The 23,502-nt window shown below is 47.9% G+C and overlaps 3 protein-coding genes across 3 annotated transcripts; all 3 read left to right on the top strand.

Moving 5' to 3' along the window:
* Positions 1–97: 97 nt before the first annotated feature.
* Positions 98–616, top strand: TREMEDRAFT_62474 (uncharacterized protein; the record flags this gene model as incomplete). Its single annotated transcript, XM_007004671.1, has 2 exons — positions 98–130; positions 215–616. 2 exons carry the CDS (start codon positions 98–100, stop codon positions 614–616), a joined length of 435 nt encoding a protein of 144 aa, XP_007004733.1.
* A 6,475-nt stretch (positions 617–7,091) lies between these two features.
* On the top strand, positions 7,092–7,658 carry TREMEDRAFT_62472 (uncharacterized protein; the record flags this gene model as incomplete). The annotated part of the gene is made up of 1 exon (XM_007004670.1): positions 7,092–7,658. The coding sequence occupies one exon, from the start codon at positions 7,092–7,094 to the stop codon at positions 7,656–7,658; it is 567 nt and encodes a 188-aa protein (XP_007004732.1).
* A 1,357-nt stretch (positions 7,659–9,015) lies between these two features.
* TREMEDRAFT_62471 (uncharacterized protein) lies at positions 9,016–10,525 on the top strand (the record flags this gene model as incomplete). Its single annotated transcript, XM_007004669.1, has 4 exons — positions 9,016–9,030; positions 9,094–9,564; positions 9,693–9,761; positions 10,115–10,525. The coding sequence occupies 4 exons, from the start codon at positions 9,016–9,018 to the stop codon at positions 10,523–10,525; spliced, it is 966 nt and encodes a 321-aa protein (XP_007004731.1).
* Between the last annotated feature and the right edge of the window lie 12,977 nt (positions 10,526–23,502).

Genomic DNA, 23,502 nt, shown 5'->3' with positions numbered 1-23,502 from the left:
CGAGATTCGAGATTTATGACAAATGGCCAAGGTTCGTTGATCGAACTAAATCGTTCGAGCCCCGAAAGCTAATCACTAGGACCTAGATCGCTCCAAAATGGTGCCGGGAATGTTCGAAGAAGCGGACGAAGTTCTCGCTGTGTCCAAGAAGAAGATTCCCATCCCTCGCTACCATTGGTGATATCGTCCTGTCCGACACCCCTCTGATTCCGAGTACACTGATGATGATCGTCCTTCCAGCCCTTCGGACGTCGAATCAAATGATGTGTTCGTCGAACCTGATCGTTCGACGAAGGGGAAAGGAAAGGAGAGAACCACTACCCGGCTTGAAAAGGCGAAGAAGGGGAAGACCGTGGAAAAGAAGCGAAAACGTGCGGTGGAAGATGAGCAGGAAGAGCAGGAAGTGCAGGAAGAGGTTCCACGGATTTTGCGTTCCCGACGGTCGAAAGCAATCCTTCGATCGTCCTTGGTAACGCCGCCCAGCGAAGAAGAGGGAGAAGAGTGGGAACCCGATTTCGAGACTTCCGGGGACGAACATGAGGAGCACGCGGGTCCGTTGACTAGGGCGGCAAAAAGGAGTAGGATGGAGAGGAGTAAGAAGAGAGGGAGAAAGTGATGAAAAGAGGCGTATAGTAGTGTGAAAAGGAAAAAAGAATGTGTATCGTAAAGACCGTGTGTAAGGATTGTATGTGTGTAGAATCTCCTTAGGAGCATGAATTGCGTCGGATCTCTAATTAGAGAAGCGCTGAGGAAGCCTGCGACGGCGCGAAGGTGGTGTGGTGTTCGAACCGTTAAGTTCGGTGTTCAATCTGGCTGTCAGCTCGGTCATCCAGCGAGGGAAGTTTGGGTCGTTTTGTGATGTAGCCGCCGGCTGCCATGTCGCTTCTTCCTCGGGGTACCCCACCCATTTCACCTTAACTTGGTCCTCCAAGTCCTTCTGTCCTCGAACCTTTGCCTTCCGTCTTCCCACCAAGTAATCCACCTCATACTCTTGCTCGTCATCAGCGGGCTCCTCGATGGGTGCGACCAGAGGTTCCGACTGAGGGGAAGTGTCGCCATGGGCAGGTGAAAGGAGAGACACGTTGAAAACAGGATGAATTCTGTTTTTCAGCATCGAACTAGGAAGTTCGAGCTTCCACGCATTGTCGTTTACCTTTGCTAATACTTTGAACGGGCCAATTTTCCGATGGTCCAACTTCTTGGAAGGCCGGAGGCTCCGCAGGTTTTTTGTGCTCAACCACACGAAGTCCCCTTCCTGGAAATGTGGCTCCCAATGATGTTTGTCATAGGCCCTCTTCTGTGCCGCCTGAGCCTTCTGAATGTAGCCCTGGAGGGATTTGTGAAGGTTGCCGAACGCCTGCATTCGATGGTGTGCTTGTGGGGAAGGTAGGGGAGTGTTTGCATCGAGTGCTGGTGTAAGAAGGTCGGTTCTGTAAGTTCGACCTGTATATGCTGTCAGCGGCGCCATACCGGTGGAGGAATGTGGAGTAGTATTATAACAGAGCTCAGCGTGGTGTAGCAGGGTCGCCCAGTCGTCCTGCTCCAGGTTTGTGTACATCCTCAAATATTGCTCCAACCATTGGTTCACCCGCTCCGTCTGACCATCAGTTTGTGGGTGAAAGGCCGTCGAATATCTAAGTTCGACCTTAAGATAGGTAGATACGGCCTTCCAGAATCGTGACACAAAGATGCTTCCTCTATCAGAGGTAATGGTGTCGGGCAGACCGAAACGAGAGTAAACCTTCTCGATGAAAAGGTCGGCGAATTGTTCTGCGGTGAGCGTAGTAACTGTTGGAATAAAAACTGCCATTTTGGTGAAGCGGTCCACAACTACCAAAATTGCGTTGAAACCCTTCGAACTGGGCAGTTCGCCCACAAAATCGCAGGAAATGTCTGCCCACGGCTTTCCGGGGACAGGCAGGGGCTTCAGAAGGCCAAGGGGTTTGGCCCTGGAGGGTTTGTCTTGTTGACAAACTTGACAGTTGTCCACGTGGTGGAAAACATCCTTTCGCCGGGTCGGCCACCACCAGTTACGGGCGACCAGTTGTAAGGTCTTCCGTCTGCCGGGGTGACCGGCGGCCAAGGAGTCATGACAACTATCAAACACCTGCCTTCGATAACGAGAGGGTACGTAGTACTGCTCGTCATGGCGAAGGAACCCAGATGAGTCGATGGACAATCTGTCCGACGGGACCTGTCCCCGCAATCCTTCATACTCTGTGTCGGTCCGATAAAGTTCAGAGATGGGAACGCCCAAAACCTGCGTCGGCGTGGAGATCGACAGGGCAAGGAGAAATTGCTCCTTCGAAAGCAGGGCTTTGAAATTGTGAGCGTTGAGTTCTTGGGACAGCGAGGTGCTGTCCGTATCGGTAGGCTTGTAGTCTGACCGGCGCAAAAGCGCGTCAGGCTTCGTGGATTGTTTACCCGGGCGGTACGTGATGACAAAGTCGAAATCCGCCATCAGTTCGTACCACCTCGCTTGTCGCCTCGTGAGTTGCTTGGTCGTAAGAAAGTATTCGAGGCTCCTATGGTCTGTGAAGACCTGAATTTGGTGTTGAGATCCTTCCAAATACTGCCTCCACTCCTTAAAAGCGAAGACAATAGCGAGGAACTCTTTGTCGTGAATGGGGTAATTGAGTTCCGCCGGGCTCATACTTCTACTGGCAAACGCCAGCGGTCTCGAGAGGCCGTCCTCACCCCTTTGTGAGATCACAGCACCAACCGCGAAGTCCGAAGCGTCGGATTCGACGGTCAGCGGTAAACTGGGATCAAAATGTCAAAGGATCGGGGCGGACCCGATCCTCGCCTTCAACTCTTGGAACGCGGACTCACAAGCTGTGGACCACGTGAAACTAATGTCCTTCCTGGTAAGCTCGTGCAGCGGTGTTGCTACTTTTGCGAAGCCAGCTATGAACCGACGATAGAAGTTTGCAAATCCCAAGAAGCTCTGCACTTCCTTGACCGTCCTCGGCGTAGGCCACTCCTTGACGGCTTGGACCTTGTCTGGGTCCATGTTGACTCCCTCTGGGCTAATGAGGTAGCCCAGGAAGGATACACGATCGACATGAAAGTCGCACTTTTCGTGTTTTGCAAAGAGCTTATTTGCTCTGAGCCTTGTAAGAACCTCGATGACATCGAACTGATGTGTTCGAAGGTCAGAACTGTATATCAGTATATCGTCCAAATATATAATTACTGTTTTGTCCAACAGGTCACGGAAGATGTGGTTCATGAGGTGTTGGAAAGAGGCAGGGGCATTGGTCAGACCAAATGGCATGACCCGATACTCGAACAGTCCGAAACGGGTGCGGAATGCTGTCTTCCATTCCTCGCCTTCCGCAATGCGTAGGAGATTATAAGCTCCCCGCAAATCTATCTTGGTGTATACTTTAGCTCTTCGGAGCTGATCCAGAAGATCACCAATGAGCGGTAGTGGGTATCGATTTTTGACAGTTATTTCGTTAAGACGTCTGTAATCTACACATAAGTGCAGAGAGTCGTCTTTTTTCTTAACAAATAGTATGGGCGCCCCTGCCGAGGACTCCGAGGGTACGATGAATCCCTTCGCTAAGTTCTCGTCAAGATACTTCCTGAGTGCATCCTGCTCTACCAGCGAGAGGGAGTAAATAGGGCCAAACGTTGGTTGTTTGCCCTCGATCAAAGGGATTCGATGATCGAACGGACGATGTTCCGGCAGTTTATCCGCCTCCCCTTTTGAGAAGACGTCCAGGAATTCCCAGTAGGTCTGCGGAACCACGTCCTTGGGGTCTACCTCACCCACCGTAGTCATGCGGAGGTAGATAGCCCCTTTCTGTCCGTCAACATCCTGCTCGTAAGCTTCCGGACTTATAATTGAAATACTCGGGGGTCGAACCGAAGGTCCGACCATGGAACTTGAGGGCAGAATTCGTTCGTGCGCCCAATCAATAATAGGCTGAACTCTTTTGCCAAAGGGGAACCCTAGTATCACCGTAGCTAGGCCGATGTCAGCAACCGTGAACCTCGAACTATAGGGTTTGAACCCCTCTCCCAGTAATATCTTCAACTCTACCTCGAATTCTAGGGGTTTCTTAACACCTCCTGGAAGATGAAGAGTTTGAGGGATGTCTTTGGGGATGAGAGGAAAACCATGCTTTTTGAGGAAGGTGTGGTCGACGAGATCTGCCTGGGCTCCAGTGTCTACTAGCGCTCTGGTCATTAAGGATTGATGGTTGTGGATTATAGCGATGGGTATTGTGATTTGGAGGCTGGAACGGGAATCAGCCCCTCGAATTGAGGGGTTTGATGACGGATTTTCTGTTTTAATAATTTTTTTGGTGTTTGTAGTTTTAACTGTTCGTAAACGTACATCATCAGACACTCTAAAAGCCAGGAATGAAATATGACGAGAAGTTCCCACTGGCTCTCCAGGCTCGTCGCTCGGAGGTGGGTCTACTCGTTTCCTGGCTGGGAAGACGAGTCTGAGCTAGAATCGTTGAGTTCGAAGTTCATGTCTTCGTCGTCCACCGTCATAGCCCTAACCTTGACGGGTCGGGAGTCGCTCTTGAAAGGTGTCCGTTGGCCGGACTGTTTCGACTTGGGGCACGCCAGCACGGTGTGACCCGATTCTCCACAGTACATGCAAAGGTTCTCCTTCCTACGGCGCTCCTTCTCTTCATCAGAAATAGGACCTCTAGACTTTACTTTCCCACCACGGTCAGCTTTAGACGTGGAGGGAGACTTATTGTTTTCCTTGTTCGAACCCTTTCGTTCGAAGTTCGAACGCTGAGGGATTTGACCTTCTTTAGGTTCCTTTTTTTCTTCACTCCCACCCATGGACTGGCGAATACCATATAGATGACGATCTATCGTAATGGCTGCTTCTACCAAGTCCCTGAGGGAATGTGGTTGGTTTTCGCGGCTGGCGATGGCGATGCGGATTTCTGCTGACAGTCCAGTCTCAAAAGCGTCTTTCTTGGCTCGATCGTCCCACTGTACTTCAGCAATAACGGCAGTGAACTTCGACCAATAAGTGGCTACCGAACCCTTACCTTGCTTGATAGATCGCAGCTGGTTCACCGCATAACGGTGTCGGTCTGGATCTCCATAGATTCTTTTAAGTTCAGCGAAGAAAGCCTCTGGCTTGCGCGTCCAACCGGGGCGTTCGACGGCCGGTTCGGCAAAATGACCGTCCCACCACGCACCGGCATCCTCTATCAAATGAGAGGCGATCCAGAGAACCTGTGCTTCAGGTAGCATATTGTTACCTGCCATCTCTAGCATCATTCTAGCGCGGGAGATGAAAGCAGGAAGTTTACCTCGATCCCCCTTGAACTTCTCCAAGTTTGCCATTGGCAGTTTGGGGAGAGTAAACCCCGAACCCGGGGCGGGGGATTGGGATTGACGGTTGAACCCCGGGGTTCGGATTCCTAACGCATTAGCTAGTGGTTGAACCCCTTCCATATGAGGGGGACCGTCACGACGAAAGTTAGGTGGAGGGATGGCTGTCCGGGTAGGGGAAGGAGGTCCATTGGAACCTCCATCGTGGGAAGCAGTTTGAAGGGACTGCACCTGTATCCGTAATCTAGCCATCTCCTGATTTTGTTCCTCGAACCTCTGGTTTAGACCAGCTAAAGCCTGGAGGATTGCATTAGTGTCGGTAGATTCAACCGCTGGGGTGGCTGGTTGTTGCCCCCCTTGAGTAGTGGAGGCTCCGTTACCCTCAGGGTGTAATCTTGTGACCCGACCACCTGGAGTATTGGGGACGCTCGACATTGTTTCAGAGGTGTCGAGCGATTACTATTCGAGACTAGAAGAGCAACCTCGTAGAAGTCGGTACAAGCTAGACGAATGTATCTTATGTCAAGACCAGACCGAAGGTCGAAGGATCTGCGTCGAGGGTGATAAGCTACTTGTAGGGACTTGAACTAGTTGCGAGAGGATACGAGGATCGAAGCAAGTAGTTCGAGGAGTGAAAGATAAGTTTGGCAAATGTATATGAGAACTTGTATGTTGAGACAGACAAGATACATTCATCGAAGTTGTTCTAAGCTATGCACTACCTTATGTACATGGAATGAGAATGTAATGTAGATAAGGGTGGCTGGTAGTGTTTATCGGTGGCGGGTAATGGAGGTGATTGGATATTACCCGAACTAGCAACTTCGACGCACGTGGTCATGACAATGAGTTATGGTAGTAGCCAAATCAGGAAGAGAAGAATGATTCTCGAAAGCGGAAAAGAATGGATTTAGTGGCAACGAGTACCAAAGCTTGTGGAGTAAACGAACCATCGCGACTAGTCGAAAGGAGAGACCACACGAAACGGGTTACCGGCCATCGACTACTAGCCTTCTATCAAGAACCTACCCGTACTTTTCCCATCATACTAGCTAAGATTCCAACAAAGCTTCATTTACAGGTACGAAGACCCTCAACTTTGTCACATTCTTTGATCATCAAAGGACCCACGATTCCATCAATCCATCAACCATCAACCATCAATCCGGTAAACTCGGAATGGACGTCGAATTCGTGTGTGACATGAACCTTCCTCCTTCACTCAAAGCCGAACTTTTCTTAGAGGCTTATGAGGACGAGTACCACTAAAACTTTCGCTAAGTGATAGGATCCTTTCTTCCACTCGTACAGGACCACGGCGTGGACGCTCAGCGATCGAAACTCAACATCAAGAAGAATCTTCCCTTTCTCGAGCCCTCCTTTTCCGTCACGCCCGGTTGCTTCTTTGACTACATTTCCACTTTGGGAGCAGTGAGAGGCTCTCACACACTTTGAGGGAATGTGAGAACTCTAGGTTTGAGATCTAGGTAGGCTTCTTGATGACGTGAGAAGCGGAAGAAAGGATCCGGATCTGAAATGTAGACGGCTAGAATATCACCTTTGAGGTGAGAAGTTAGCACTTTCAGTCTTCAACCTATGTACTTCCCAGGCTCTAAGGCTATGCAGAATCTAGACATATATATATACATGGATGTATGGGGGATCTCTCTTTGCCACACATACACCTTTTCTCAATTTGATTCTACACTCAAATCACCAACTTAACAGATTCTAAGGAGACACTACTCTCAGCTCGCACCTAAGTATACACCATGCAACATCACCATCACCGCAATGCAAGACCTGCAATAAGGTTCTCAGTCACCCCTGACCCATCAGATCTCAACTACCAGCTCTCTTTTACTTTGGAGCGTGGCCCAGGTAACCCTTTTTACCTCTGCACCTGCGAACAGCAATCGGTGGCAACGATTATTGATTTAGAGCCAAATACCAATGCCGCAGGGGTCATATCAAACATATTCAACGGTGGTCCTGACAACAGTCAGAGGAGAAGTGAACCTCTTTTGGGGAGACGAGTTACACAAGATGACTTTGAAACCGCTGTACAGCTTACTCAGCCTGTCAGCCTGAACTCTATGGATGCGCTTCAGAATTCAGTGTGGCACAAGCTCAAGGAGACCATTCTGCAGAGATTGGCCGGGGAAGAGCTTTTTGTCACAGAATATCGCTTTAAGACAGGAGACTACCGCAGCCTTGATCCCAGTAAGGAAGATCGCACTCAGGGCACGGAGAGCATCGTATTAATGACCCGGCAGGATTGCGAAAGGGCACGTCAGCCAGTGGCTCCCGTCATGGTGTATTACAGAAGGGTCCGCTGAGAAAAGCCTATCAAATGATCACAATCAGACTAGGGCATGGTCTTCTGTCATCATCTGTACGACGAGAACGTGATTTGAGTACGAGTATGTAGGAATCTGCATCACATTGAGGGTAGTGTTGGAGGAATCGATTAAGCTATGCGCATTGAAACTTTTCTTCTTGTTCATTCGTTCATGTCTTCACTGATTATGAGACCCGTGCTTTAACCGACTAAGTGAATTCAGCAAGCATAATCTACCCATTGCTTGTTCACTTGTTCACTCAACCAGCTCGACCGACCGACCTCCTCGCTCGTCTTGTCACTGCTGGAGTATATATAGGAAGTCAGGAAGACTAGCCTTCTGTGTGAGTGGGAGTGCAACGAGCCTTAGGTTTTATACCAACAGTCGCTTCACTTGAACGTCATTGTCTTCTTGCTCGTTCGAACGGCTGACCACCACATACATAGAGAACTCAACTGACATCGACTAGATCGAACTCGTCCCGTCCTGTCCCCATCTCGCTCGATAACAGCATCATCACCCCATCATGTCGTCCAATGATCTCTCCAAATCGTTCGACACTGTGCCCAAGCTCACTGGGAAAGAAAATTACCTGGTATGGCATCAGAGGTTGACAGTTGTTCTCTTCATGTAACGGTACTGGAAACACGATGACTAGGTCGCAGGTTGGGTCGAACTCGATGGATGTCTCGTGGAAATCTAGGGGCTCTGGTGCTAATGGATCGTGTCTCCTCTGCAATCAATGTAGCCAAAGAATGATATTGAAGAATCAGCAAAGTTGGTACTTTGCTGATTGTACTATATACTGTCTACGGATATCCTCGTCCTTGTCCTCTTCCTGCTGCAAGCGTCTACGTACATACTCGGACAGGTGAAAAACCGCTTTGAGCAAACCCAGTGGGGAAAATCTCGAAAGGGGAAAACCCATCCCTACCTACTGCAGCACTGCCTCCAACTCCCGCTTTTCTCTGTCCTAATCCGTCGAACTTGATAGAATCCTCTCGATTCGTTGTTACCCCGTAACAAGTTTCCCCCCCTGTCTCAAGGATCCTCGGCGAGGATCCTGAGTCCTGTAACCAAGTGATTCACATGGATTGTTCTGAGACACCTTTGGTGCGCCCTGACGTCATACCTACGCGTAGTGTGACGGTTGCCATGAAACGCGTCACCCGCACGGACCTCCAATGTGATTGAGAAATTACTGACCAAGTCTCTTTCTCACCTCTCTCTTCTTCTTTCCTCCTCATTCCTTCTTTTTTCTCTTGTTTGTCGTTCTTTTTACTTATCTACCATTATCCATCCATATCTTACCCATATCTTAGCGTATCCTTCCAACTCTGACCTGTCTGTGAGCATGTATAAGCGCACTGTAAGCAATTCCTTTCGAAGTTGATGTACTTCTTTCTATTTCTTACTTGGCTGACGAGATTAGTTGTCTCCTTCTTCGTCTTCTCGTCGCACTCGGGCCTCTACCTTGGCAATTTTACCCGACGTCGACCCCGAACATCTCATGCGTCAAACGAAAAGAATGAGAATTACTTCCCAAGTTCCTGGTACTACCCAGACTCCCACGGTTGACGCTTCTCGAAGGGCTCTCGACACCATTAAGGATCGATATCAATCCGGTCCTTCTCGCGATCAACAATCGTCTCATCTCGATGACCAGGTCATCGAGCAATATTTTGACTTCGAAGGGGGTGCTGGGCCATCTGCCACTGGTGAGAACCTATCTCCCGCCAAATCCGTCGAATCCGAACACGGCACCGTTGTCGAGAATCAAAATTCTCCTGGTAATAAGTCCCCTGTGCCACCGTCTGATTATTCAGAGGGACTTGTCGAGCTTCCCCATGAACTTGGACACATTTTTCACGCCCCTTGTAAGGTTCCGGTCAATGACAAACTGGTTAAGTTGCTCCAGGATTGAAAGGACTCCGAGATCGGTGAGACTTCCACCGAGTTCTGTTCGCTTCTGACTTGTTAGCTACCCTTTGATCCAGCATGACCTTCTCCTCTGTTTGTCTTGCGTTGAAGAACGAAGCTCTGGATCGTTTCCGCGAAACCAACGCCATCAAGCCCACTGTAAAGTGGTTTAAGAACGCTGTAAGCCTCGAATTCTCTCGAGTTTCATCGATTCTAATCATTAGCTCGATCGTTTGGCCCAAGGTTGGCGCCTCCGCAACAAAAATGGTGCTGTTGTTCGGCTAGAGGGTGAGCTCTGTACCGATTGTCAACGTCGTCTCGATGGTGGTGAAGACTTTCGTGTTGGTTTGTTTTGGCCCTCGTAAGTTCTTCTTGCGACTCTTTCGATGTTGATGCAATCCAGTCGGTGGTGTGTGCGGTGAATGTTCTGCTAAGGGTACTTCAAAATGTTCGGTGAAGACCAACAATCCTGAGTCCAAATTTCGTGAGGTACCTGTCTATTTCCTTCAAACTTGGTCGATGTTGATGTATAGGGTATCGTTGTGGGAGCAAGAACGGTTACTTCCAAGGTTACCTTTGTCCTGGAGCACGAACTCTGTGCGGCTTCGGTCCGTTATCGATCCCTTCCTGCCCATGATCAATCCGCCTGTCTGACCCAACTTTCGGGTTACATCCATCTCTTTACCTCCCTTCTCCTTCCTCTCCCCTCTCAACATCTGGATCTCTACAAATCTCTCCATCTTATTTCTGCCAACTACGCTCCTCCTACTGCCGATGAAACTCTGGATCATCTTACTTCTACTGGTGATCCTACAGGATTGAGTTCCTCTCAACCAGTCGCCGGTCCATCCTCTTCTCCCCATACTCCTCTTCCCCGCAATGTCATTCGTATTCCCGCTTCGGCCCCTCGTCCCCGAGCCAATTCCACCACCTCCAATTTCTAGTGTGATTATATCTCTCTATTTGTAGCTATATTTCCTGTGTATGCATTCATTTCCAACCCAGTCTTGTTGATCTTGATTGAATTCTCACTTTCTTCTGGGGTCCCTTTTCCTTTTTTCCACAAATTCACCAAAAACGGCCAACTCCTCTACATTTTCTCGTGGTTCCCAGTCATAGGCCGCGTTTCCTGTGTATCCTAACCATTTTACCTTGAATTCTTCTTTTCCTCGTCGAATTCTGCTGTCCACAATTGCTTCCACATGGAATTCTTCCTGGCCGTTAATTACTACAGGTGGTGGGGGTGGTATCTGTCGACCTGGTATCATGTCCTTAGGATATGGTTCCAACAGCGTGACATTGAAGACATTGTGCACTTTCATTGATGGAGGTAGATCTAATTCAAAAGCATTTTTCCCCACTTTCCTTATGATCTTGAAGGGGCCAACGTATTTTGCTTCTAATTTTCGACTGGGTCTTTCCGTCGTAAGATACTTCGTACTCAGTAGTACCTGTTCTCCCTTTCTGAATTCTTCTGGTATACTCTTGTGCCTCCTGTTGTAGTATTCTGCACTAATCTCATTAGCCATCCTGACCTGTTCTTGAACAGCCGCATGTAATTCTCCCATATCTCTCCATTTCCTCTCCAACTTGTTTGACTTTGATTGAATATCGTGCGAATGGATGTCGTAGTGTGGCACATAGCCGTAACAGGCTTCAAAAGGACACAGACCGTGGCTACTATGTGGCGAACAGTTATAAGCGAACTCAGCAATTGGTAGAAGTTGATCCCAATTGTCCATGTTGTAGTTTACATACATTCCGAGCAGGATTTCCATCTGTTGATTTACTCGCTCAGTTTGTCCATCTGTTTGAGGGTGATACGCAGTTGAATATAAGTTCTTTATTCCTAAGAACTGACATATTTCCTTCCAAATTTCCGCTGTAAACTGAGTTCCCCTATCTGATACAATTGTTCGAGGTACTCCATGTTTTGAAAAGATCTCCTTGATGTAGATGTCGGCCACTTTGTTCGCTGTTAGTCCAGTTGTACATGGAATAAATCTAGCCATCTTGGTTAGTCAATCGACTATCACTAGTATCGCGTCGAACTCGGTCGATTTTGGTAGGGGTCCCACCATATCCATAGAGATATCTGTCCACGGGAGTGTGGGTACTGGTAAAGAGACTAGATGTCCATACAGCTGATGTCGATGAGTCTTATGTCGGTTACAGATCTCACATCCTTTTACGTATTTCGCAATATACTCGTCCAAATGTGGCCAGTAATAGTCCTCTTTGACCATGGTGATAGTTTTGTCTCTTCCTGGATGACCCACTAGTATCGAATCGTGTCTTGCTTTCATTACTTCTAATCTTGCCTGTCCCTCTGGTATGACTACTCTGTCTCTGTACAAGAGTAATCCGCTCTGTGTCCATGATACTATTGGTGTCTCGTTGCTAGCCTGTGTCTTCTGTGTGTCCTGTGTGTTCTGTGTGTTCTGTGTGCTCTGTGTGCTCTGTGTGCTCTGTGTGCTATGTGTCTGTGTCATTTGTGGTCCTAGTTGTCGTATGTTTGCTATGTCTTCTGAGTCTTTCAGTCCGTTCTTGATGAGTCCGAATAATGAGTCTTCCCGGATTGCTCCTCTTACTATGTGTCTTGGTCCTTTGTGTTCTGAGTCCATTGAATTCGATCCAATTTGTTCGTGTGTCGGTAGCAATTGTAGCCAGTTACCTTTGTTTAGGTCTGGGTCCTTGCTACTCCCTCTTCCCGGATGATAATCTCCTCGTCTAGTCAGAGCATCTGCTCCCCCATTTTTGCTACCTGGTCGGTAAGTGATCTCTATGTTGAAGTCTCCCAATATTTCCAACCATCTCATCTGCCTTCGATTTAGTTGTCGTTTGCTTTGGAAGTATTCTAGGTTCTTGTGATCTGTAATGACTTTTATAACATCACTACTGTTGGCCAAGTAGGGCCTCCAGGCGACCAAACAGTCCATGATGACTAGTAATTCTTTCTCTCCTACCGTGTAGTTTAGTTCACAGGGTGTCATTGCTCGAGACCAGTACACAACTGGGTGAAGTTCGGTGGTTCCCTTTATTGATGGGTGAGGGAATCTTTGAGACGCTATCGCACCTATCGCGCAGTTGGATCCATCGGTTTCGATCCAAGTCGGTCGGGTTCTATCAAAATGTCAAAGTACTGGTGCTGTGGTGAATGTTTTCTTTAGATCGTCAAAAGCCTTTTGGCATTCTTGTGTCCAGTTCCAAGCTTGATCCTTCCTGGTCAATCGTGTGAGAGGTCCCACAATATGCAAAAACCCCTTGATAAACCTCCGATAGAAATTCGCAAAGCCCAAGAACACTTGAGTATCCCGGACTGTCATGGGTTCTCCCCATTCTAGAATAGCTTTCACCTTTTCTTGATCCATTTCGATCCGTTCGTGTCCTATTACATACCCCAGGAACTTCACTTCATTTGAACTCCATTCGCATTTCCTCGGACTGACGACCAAATCGTTTTCAAGTAGTCGATCTAACACCTTTTGGACAATTATCTGATGGTTTTTGATCGTGTCGGAGTATACCGTGATGTCGTCGATATAAACTATTACCCCTTCGTCAAGTAGATCGTGAAACATGTTGTGTAGAAAGTTCTGAAAGGTGGCTGGTGCATTACACAACCCATCCCTTAGGACTGTGCTCTCGAAACTGCCGTATCTTGTTCGTAAGGCAGCTTTATGTTCATCTCCTTCCTTTATTCTGACTAACTGGTAAGCCCCTTTCAAATCAAGTTTAGTGAAGATCCTTCCTAATTGAAGTCGATCGAGTAGTGTCGAGATGAGTGGCATTGGGTATGAATCCTTAACGGTTACCTTGTTAAGCGCCCGATAATCCGTTACCACTCGATAGGGAATCACTCCCTTTTTTGGAACCAGGAATACAGGAGATCCATAAGGTGATTTACTCCTTCGTATGTGGCCACTGGCCAAACCGTCATTGATCCACTGCTTTAGGAATGCGTCCCCATGTTCATCCAGTTGGTAGATTGGACCTGGTTTTAGTTCTGCTCCGGGGGTCAATTCGATCTCGTGATCACATTCTCTTCTTGGTGGTAGTTTTCTGGCCCGTTCCACTTTAAATAACTCCAGGTATTGGTGCCATTGTGTCGGTATGACTTGTCGTAACTCTTCTTCGCTCATTTCATCTTCTCCTTTTTCCAACGCCGTTCCTCTTACCAATCCTTCCTCCAATCTTGGATACTTTCAACCGTTATCCTGTCCGATTCCGTCGAACTCGATCAATCCCTTTCCACAATCGATCCTTGCCCAAAACTGTTTCAAGAAGTCCAATCCCACCAGTACCTCGGGGCCTTCGTATGCCATCACATCCAATCGAGTCGCAATTTTGAGTCCTTCTCCTAAATCCAATTCTGCTTCTACATACTCGGTCACTAACGTGGCGGTTGTTCCATCGAGGAACCTGATCTTCCGTGGTTCCTGATACTGTCTCTTTGGGAATAAATGGTATAATGGACAGGCCGGCTGTACGTATCTTCCGGTAGCTCCGGTATCAATTAACATTCCAAATCGTAGGGTATCTTCTTCTGTCTGTATTTTTATGTATATTATAGCCGAGTCATTACTGAGATCTATTGGTAGTTGAATTTTGTGCGATTCTGTTAGATCCTGGCCGCAAGTGGTCGCATCACTTAGGCCAGGTATTCGTTTCCCTCTTCTTCAAAGGTCACCGCCATTCCTCGAACTAATGGCCCTTTGTATCCAGTTGGGATCAAGTTCGATCCACTAGGAATTGGTGAACTATGCGGGTTTGGGGATCCCCTAATGTTGTTCCTCGTATTTCCTCCATTTGGACAGTTGTTGGCGTAATGTTCTGGACTTCTACATTTGAGACAACGTCGGTTCTCCCTCCTCCAAGTCATTTCGTTCTCGCTGAGACGTCCTCCGTCCTCTGTCCAAGTGACCGGAGGGTCATTTGGTGGACCATAATTCATCATCCCTGGTTTTCCACCGGGCAAGGGTCCTCTACCAGTCGATTGTGAGTGGCGTTCTACCGGGTTGGGCGGACTAGTATCCAATCGCATCGAATTCGATCGAGGGGGAAGCCAGGTCGTCTCATTTTTGCGTCTAGCAGCCCATCGATTCGCTGCAATCATCGTTTCAGCCATCCGTTGGTTCTCCTCAGTCCCTATCACATGCTGTTTGAAATAGATCCAGTCCGATTTGGTTCGAGGGTCGGTGTGATTTACCACTACCACTTTCAGTAGCTCTTCCTTCAGGCCCTGTATGGCTGAGGCGATTTTCATTGCATCGGGTACCTTTCCAAGGTGTGTGGACCAAAGTTCAAAGTTGGCAAAATACTCGGCGGCCGTAACAGTCTGTCTTAACTCCTGCAATTTCCTCATAGCCGTACCTGCCATGTTACTGTCTCCAAATTGAGTTCGTAAATGCTGGATAAATTTGTCGTAGCTCTCTAGCCATTCGGTCGAATTCCATATACTTGGATTGGTTATGGCCGGGGTTAGAAGCATTTGAGGGGTGCCTCGAAGATACCCGTACATGAACAGGATCTTTCTGCGATTGGTGGCGTACTCTGCCCCTTTGAATTTGAAGTTCATGTGGCATGCTGCAAGGAAGTTGTCCAATTCTCCTCGTTCTCCACTGAAGGTAGGTGGATCCGCACACCTGGTTCTTCCTGTTCGTTCGTTGTTGGTAAGTTTTGGCTCCAAACACGGCTTGTTTTCTTCGATTTCGATCGAACTTGCCCCTTTCGATGTGAGTAGCTGTTGGTTCTGTCGGTCAGCTTTCATCGTAGCCAGTTCTTCCCTTAATGCATTTTGTTCCTTTTGTTGCATCGTCATAATGGCTAACAATTGTGACAACTGCTGCGATAATTCATTCAGCGGATCTGGGGTAGTGGTGGTAGAAGTGAGATCATGTGAAATGGTACTTCTCGAAGAACTTGTTGGTATTTCTTCCTCTGGGACCAGCCCTTGTTCCAACTCCGCTTTTTCTGGTATCATTTTCCGCGCTTTCCCTCTGGTGTGCATACAGTACTCTCCAATTCGACCCAAGGTGCGTAAGGCTGATTCTTCAACTTGTAACGGTACTGGAAACATGACGACTAGGTCGCAGGTTGGGTCGAACTTGATGGATGTCTCGTGGAAATCTAGGGGCTCTGGTGCTAATGGATCGTGTCTCCTCTGCAATCAATGTAGCCAAAGAATGATATTGAAGAATCAGCAAAGTTGGTACTTTGCTGATTGTACTATATACTGTCTACGGATATCCTCGTCCTTGTCCTCTTCCTGCTGCAAGCGTCTACGTACATACTCGGACAGGTGAAAAACCGCTTTGAGCAAACCCAGTGGGGAAAATCTCGAAAGGGGAAAACCCGTCCCTACCTACTGCAGCACTGCCTCCAACTCCCGCTTTTGTCTGTCCTAATCCGTCGAACTCGATAGAGTCCTCTCGATTCGTTGTTACCCCGTAACACTTCATGACTTGAACTCACTCGTTTGTTCTCCCCACCACCATTGCGCCAACTGCTACCACTACAACTTCCTCCACTGGCTCATCCCTTTTGCTCGAAGCCTGGAACAAACAAGATGAGAAAGTTGCTGCAGCCATCCTCCACTCCACTTCTGAGGATATCCTCTCTGCTCATCTTCACCTTCTATCTCCTGTTGATCCCCCTTCTATCGATCGACCGGTTTCCACCATCATCACCATCTCCCCTGCTTATCGAGCTCAAACAATCTATGATTCACTCAAAAAGACATATGGAACTAGTGGGGCTCAATACTCGTTCGCTCTGGGGAAGAAGTTTGTGGATAATAGGTGTTCAGAGGATGAGGATGTTGAAGAATGGGTGAACAAAGTGCTCGCTCAATATCGTGATCTCAAAGTTCTTTCGTACGATCTCGATCAACTCTGTGTCAATGTGCTTCTCAATGGTCTTCCTGATCGCTTCAGTTCGTTCATTGATGGCATCTGGAAGGAAGATGATACCCCCTCTGTGGAAAACATCAAGATCGAAATTCTTTGAGTGAACACAGGTCAGCACAACCGAACGAACGACAAGGCTCTAGCAGCCCAAGTTTCCTCACTTTCTATTAGACAAACCTCAGCTACTCGTTCGAGCGAAGACTCCCTCATGGTGTTCTATGCTGGATTGAAGAAGGCAGGGAAGGGACCAAGCAGGGAACATCCCTGTGCTCGATGTGGATTGGTCAATCATTGGGTGGTAGACTGCCCAGTTTCTGCATCCTCGAACGAGCGAGGTAGAACCAAGAAATGGAAGGGGAAGAAAGAAAAGGGTCGATCAAACGAGGTTGCCGCTCCTGTAAAGACTGAAACAGAGACAGCTGCCATTGCCTCACAAGCTATCGCCTCGTTCGAGTGCAATGATATTGAACATCTCCTCCTCACCACCGACAGCAACTCGATCTCGCTTGCTGCTCGCTCAAGCCAATGGATCCTTGACTCTGGGGCAAGTGAACATATGAGTGGGGATATCAATTGGTTGAAGGACCTCAAATCAACTGAGTCGATTGCTCGAATCACAACTGCTGGAGGGAGAACTCTTGCAGCGAGCTCGTGCGGCTCGGTCAATCTTACCAATCACCTCAATCACAAGGTAGGACTTAGTCGAGTTCTTTATGTACCTGACCTGGGATTTAACCTCATCTCAGTGTCTCGACTCGACTCGCTCGGAGCAATGATGGTGTTTGGTGGTGGGAAGTGCTCTGTCATGAAAGGTGAGCTTGAGGTACTTCGAGCGCACAAAGTAGATAAGGTGTATGTGGTGGAAGCTGGAGAATGGTCTGATCGAATGACCGATCTGAAGGACATGGCTCGGATCTTACCCACCTTGTTCAAACCCACTACTCTTGCACTGGCAACCAACAACATCAAAGCCAGCAATACTCGAACGACCTGGGACATCTGGCATCGACGCCTTGGTCATTTATCCTCCAGTGCCACGAAATCGCTCTTCGGTCGAATGAGCAACGGAACCTCACTCGCTTGACACCTCCTAAAGAGGTTTGTGAAGGTTGTGTCATGGGGATGATTGTGCGCCCTCCTTTCCCACCAAGTGAATCAAGAGCTGAAGCTATCCTAGACCTCGTTCACACCGACCTCTGCGGACCAATGGGAGTTCGCTCGGATGGAGGAGCACAGTATATGATGGTACTGGTGGATGATCATTCAAGATATACCTGGTCGTTCTTTCTCGCTCAAAAGTCAGATGCATTCGGTCGATTCAAAGAGTGGCTCGCTCGAGTAGAACGAGTTAGCGAGCGGAAACTCAAATGTCTTCGTTCAGACAATGGAGGAGAGTTCACAAGCAAGGAGTTTGAAAGCTATCTCGCATCGCTTGATGTAGAGCACCAAACCACAGCTGCCTACACTTCTCAGCAGAATGGAGTAGCAGAGCGAGCGAATCGAACTATTGTTGAACGAACAATTGCACTCCTCCACTCAGAGAAACTTCCTGTCACTCTATGGGCAGAGATCATGGCAACTGTTGTGTATTTCAAGAATCGATCACCATCTCGCTCGATCAAAAATAAGACCCCACTTGAGATGTTTGCTCATATCAAGCCTGACAATTTCAACTCAGAGTTGTTGGATGTGCGGCTTGGGCGCTCGTTTGGAAAAGCGCTTGAGATAGTAAACTTCAACCTCGTGCAACCTTGTGCTGTCTCCTTGGATATGCTCTTACTCAGAAGGCGTACCGACTCTGGGATCCACTTGCTCAAAAGTGTCACGAACTACGTCGTAACATCCCTGACAACCACCATCACCGACCCTCCTTTCACCATCACCGACCTTCCTTTCACCACCACCAACCTCCACTCGAACCACTGAGACCAACTACGACGAAGTTACGAGAACCAAAGGGGGATTTGTCACGATAACCTCGCCTAGCGGAGAACTACGGCAAAGTTAGTGGAAGGGAGCCGAGGGAGAGCAGGACAGGGGAAGTTAGGCGAAGTTAGTCGAAGTGAGCGGAGTAGGATATCGGGGATATGGCGAGGTACAGCGAAGTTGAACGAAGGGGACTGAGCGTGAGGCAGTGCAGGAGTTGAGAGACGTTCTATGAGAGGAGAGGAGTAGTATAGATAGTTTACAGATCGCTGAACTTCTTCAGCGATCCTTGATTGTTGTCAGTAGCGAGAGATATATTCAGTAGCTACAACCTTCGAGTTAAGGAGAGCGACCACCGAGCAGTTCAACGTACTACGGCGAAGTTAGCCGCAGTTCATCGACGATCATCTTATCATTTACCACTCGACGTATCACCACGGCGAAGTTAGCCGTAGTTCCTCGACGAGTACCCTGTCTTAGTGAGACATCGACGCCCCACTACGACGTAGTTAGCCGAGGTTTGTCGACCGTCGGTCAGTAGAGAAGAAGAAACGACGATTAAGACAAAAAGGTGATCATCTCGCGCGATGTCATCTTTGATGAATCCATTTCACCACAGAGAATGCTTCGCTCATCTCCTTTGCTCGCTGAGTTGAACAAGCTCTTTCTACTTGACGCACAGCTTGGTGCTAAAACAAGATCGATTGAACCTGAACCCACTTCTCAAACAAGTAATTTGAGCATCTCGAGCCCGTTCGATGCGTTCAAAGTGGTGGGAGATGAAGAAGTGGCGGGAGATGAAGAAGTGGTGGGAGCAGGAGGACAGGTGGGAGATGGAGAGGCAGGAACAGAGGAATTGGTGGGAGATGAAGGGCAAAATAGAGCGAACGAACTGGCTTGATTCCCTGGTTGGCAATATGAGGAAGACCCCCGGTTTGCTCGAGAGCATGCTCCCTCACCCAAACTGGAAGATCGTCAACCCGAACAAATGCAAACTCGCTCGGGTCGAACATTCGGTCTTGTCTCCCAGTACCCAGAATATGAGATCGAGCTGAACGATTTCCTCGGTTGACCGGGCGACCATGATTTTTCTCCTTCAGATGCTCGACTCCCTCAATGGCCAAACCCCTTCTCACCATACTCGCTCGCTGCCTTTGCGGCACGCATCTCGTTCGATGAGCCTTGCTCATGGGAAGAAGCAATCCAATCGCTCGACTCAAAGCAATGGAAATTAGCTGCTCAGGATGAAATGAATTGTCTTCAAAAGGCAAAGGTCTATCATCTGGTTCCTCGATCGATCGCTCGAGGCAGGATTGTAACTTGCAAATGGGTTTTTAGGGTCAAGAGATTTGTGTCACGGCCGTCGAATAACTTCTTCCTAATAGACCAACGGTCGACGAACCTCGGCTAACTTGGTGCTTTCTAACTCGATGTCTCACCCAACCAGGAGGGCGCAGACAACAAAAGGAATATAACTACGCCGTACTTCAACGTAGTTACTCTGTCTAAGGGGTTTTACTGATGGCGATGTATCTCGATTTATATTGTAGCTATCTCTATCAATCTTTCACTACTGACAACAATCAAGGATTGCAGAAGAACTTCAGCGATCTTCTCAGCTAATATTATCTACTCCTCCTAGATCTTCACCCAACCCTCTCGCGCTTTGACGTACTTCAACGCACTTCGTCCAACTTCCCCAAGCCCTTGGCCATACTTCTCCCCCCTTCGACTAACTCCGCCTAACATCGCCGCACTTTTGCTCCCATTGTCCCTACCTACCCTAACTCCATCTAACTTTGCCGTACTTCGGATCCCATTGTCCCTACTTACCCTAACTCCGTCTAACTTTGCCGTACTTCGGATCCCATTGTCCCTACTTAGCCTAACTCCGTCTAACTTCGCCGTACTTCTGCTCCCATCGTCCCTAGATACCCCTAACTCCGTCTAACTTCGCCGCACTTCGCCATCCTTATGCTTTAGACCCCTGTATACATTATTCTCCCGTTGTACTTCGCCGCAGTTGGTCTCAGATGTCCTAGGTTACGTGTAGGGTGAAGAGGTTAAGACGTCATAGGAGTTTTGATGGTCAAAGGAGGGTCACTGATGGTGGGATATTCGAGGTGTCACGACATAGTTCGTGACAATTTGCCAGTGGTGACATCAATCGGTTCATGGCTCAATTAGTCGCTCGAGGTTTCACTCAACAACCTGGCATTGATTATGATGAGACGTTTGCTCCTGTTGCCAAGTTTCAATCCATTCGAACGATCCTGGCACTGGCTGCCATGCACGATCTCGAACTTCATCAGCTGGACGTAAAAACTGCCTTCCTCTACGGTTCGCTCGATGAAGTAGTCTATATGGAACAACCAGAAGGGTTTGCTCAAGATGACAAGATGGTCTGGAAACTGGACAAATCACTCTATGGACTCAAGCAGGCACCTCAAGCTTGGTACCATGAACTCGACTCAACACTTTGCTCACTCGGGTTCGTTGAAACAATGTCAGATCACTCAATCTATGTTTGAGGTCAGTTCGATGATCTGATCATTGTTGGAGTGTATGTGGATGACCTCACCATTGCTGCATCTCGCTTGAGCACGCTCAAATTCTTCAAGAACGAAATGTCAAAGCGATATGACATGAAAGATCTTGGCGAGCTGCACTTCATCCTTGGTTTACAAGTCAAGCGCGATCGATCAACGAAATGTCAAAGCGATATGACATGAAAGATCTTGGCGAGCTGCACTTCATCCTTGGTTTACAAGTCAAGCGCGATCGCTCGAAGCGCCAGCTCGATCTGTGCCAAACTCAGTACATTGACACCATCCTCACAAGGTTTTAAAATGCAAGATTGCAAACCAAAAAACACGCCCATGAAAGACAAAACAATCCTGCATGCTTGCCTGCCTGAAGAACCCTCGACCGATCAAGCTCGATACCTGACTGTCACGACTCTACCAAGCGTGACCCGAGTTCACGTGATTTCAACACATTCCAACTGAATTCATGCGACTTCAATATGAATTCCAATGAGTTCATATCAGTACATGTGAAATCACCATGATATCATACGAGTTCATCATGATAACGTATGAGTTCACCATGATACCATATGAGTTCACCATGAATACACCTGAACCCATATGGGTTCAGTCAGAAATCACCTGAATATTGTGTGAAATCGTCATGAACTCACCAGAGTTCATACGAGACCGCATGGATTCACCTGATTCTGGGATGAATCCACATGATATCAGTGTGAATCCACATGAGATCAACCCGGATGATTCTGAATTCATACGACGAGTTTGCACATCACAAATCCCTCAGAAAAGGATATAAGGAGGCCATTTGTAGTTTGTAGTTTTCCTTTTCTCAAGGATCAAAATATTATTTGCCACTCGCAAAAGACCTCATCTTGACATACTACTTACATCCGACACATCCCTCACCATCACTACCCCTGTCCACACTATCACATACACCCTTATCGTCATCTCGACCTGCCCGGATCCTTCGCAAGTCACTTAGTCGTCCGACCATATCACAAGTCTACGGACAACATACTAACCGCCGTTGTCCAAGCTAGCGTTCATTTGCAGTCCACCTGTCTTTGATTCATCAAGGTCTGTCAAGGACAGGACCGTGACACTGACAGCCATTGGTTCGCTCATGTATGCTATGCTTGGAACTCGACCGGATCTTGCATATGTGGTTGTACTGCTCGGTCGATTCTCAAGTGACCCCTCTATCACTCATTGGGAAGCAGTCCTTTCTGTCTTACAATATCTCAAACACACCCGAACAATCGGTATTGTAACGGTACTAGAAACACGACGACTAAGTCGCAGGTTGGATTGAACTCGATGGAGGTCTCGTAGAAGTCTAGATGTCTCTGGTGCTAATGGATTGTGTCTCCTCTGCAATCGATGAAGCCAAATAATGATATTGAAGAATCAGCAAAGTTAGTACTTTGCTGATTGTACTATATACTGTCTACGGATATCCTTGTCCTCGTCCTCTTCCTGCTGCAAGCGTCTACGTACATACTCGGACAGGTGAAAAACCGCTTTTGAGCAAACCCAGTGGGGAAATCTCAAAAGGGGAAAACCCGTCCCTACCTACTGCAGCACTGCCTCCAACTCCCGCTTTCTTCTGTCCTAATCCGTTGAACTCAATAGAGTCCTCTCGATTTGTTGTTACCCCGTAACAGGTATGCGATATGTGAATGGTGGGAGCGAGCTGGATGGATTTAGTGATGCAGATTTTGCTACAAGCAATACCGAGTGACGTCGATGTACAAGCGGTTATGTCTTTAGACTTTGGGGTGGAACCATCAGTTGGCAATCCAAGCTTCAGCCTTCTGTTGCTCTTGCCACAGGAGATGCTGAATATGTGGGACTTGCGCAAGCTGCTCAAGAAGCAATGTGGCTTTGTTTGCTCTTATCAGAACTTGGATTTGCTCCCAAGAAAGCAATCAAACTCTATGGGGATAATCAAGCATTGATTGCCATCGCTCAAAATCCAACTGGTCACTCTCGAGCAAAACAGATCGATATTCGGTTTCATTATCTTCGTGAACTCGTCGAACGATCGATCATCAATATTGAGTATGTAAAAACTGCTGCAATGCTTGCTGATGGACTCACAAAACCCTTGTCACCAACTTTGTTTGCTCGATTCACAGAAATGCTTGGTCTATCGTCCTTCCCAGTCAGCATTGATGGCACCTGTGTAGTTTCTGTTCAACAGCGCTTGCTTGGTGGGAGTGTTGGAGGGATCGAATAAGCTATGCGTGTTGAAACTTTTCTTCTTGTTCGTTCGTTCATGTCTTTATGCATTACTATATCGTTCGATTTCAACTGGTAGTCCCCCGCCTGCAAGCGTACATTATATTAGCATGGTCCTTAGGTGTCATGACGCGTCTCGGTCATACATACATCGTCGAAGTCAGGGGTTTGGGTATATTCTCCACAACCAGCCACCGAACCCGATGCTACCAGCCACCGATAAACATTATTCATCACATACATAAGGTGACATTCCATAGTTAGTACTTTGACGAATGTATCTTGTGTGTC

Source organism: Tremella mesenterica, assembly GCF_000271645.1.
Source record: "Tremella mesenterica DSM 1558 unplaced genomic scaffold TREMEscaffold_5, whole genome shotgun sequence".
Classification (NCBI taxonomy): Eukaryota; Fungi; Basidiomycota; class Tremellomycetes; order Tremellales; family Tremellaceae; genus Tremella; species Tremella mesenterica.
The sequence above is the reverse complement of the archived record's forward strand: the minus strand, read 5'-3'. Positions and strand labels throughout refer to the sequence as shown.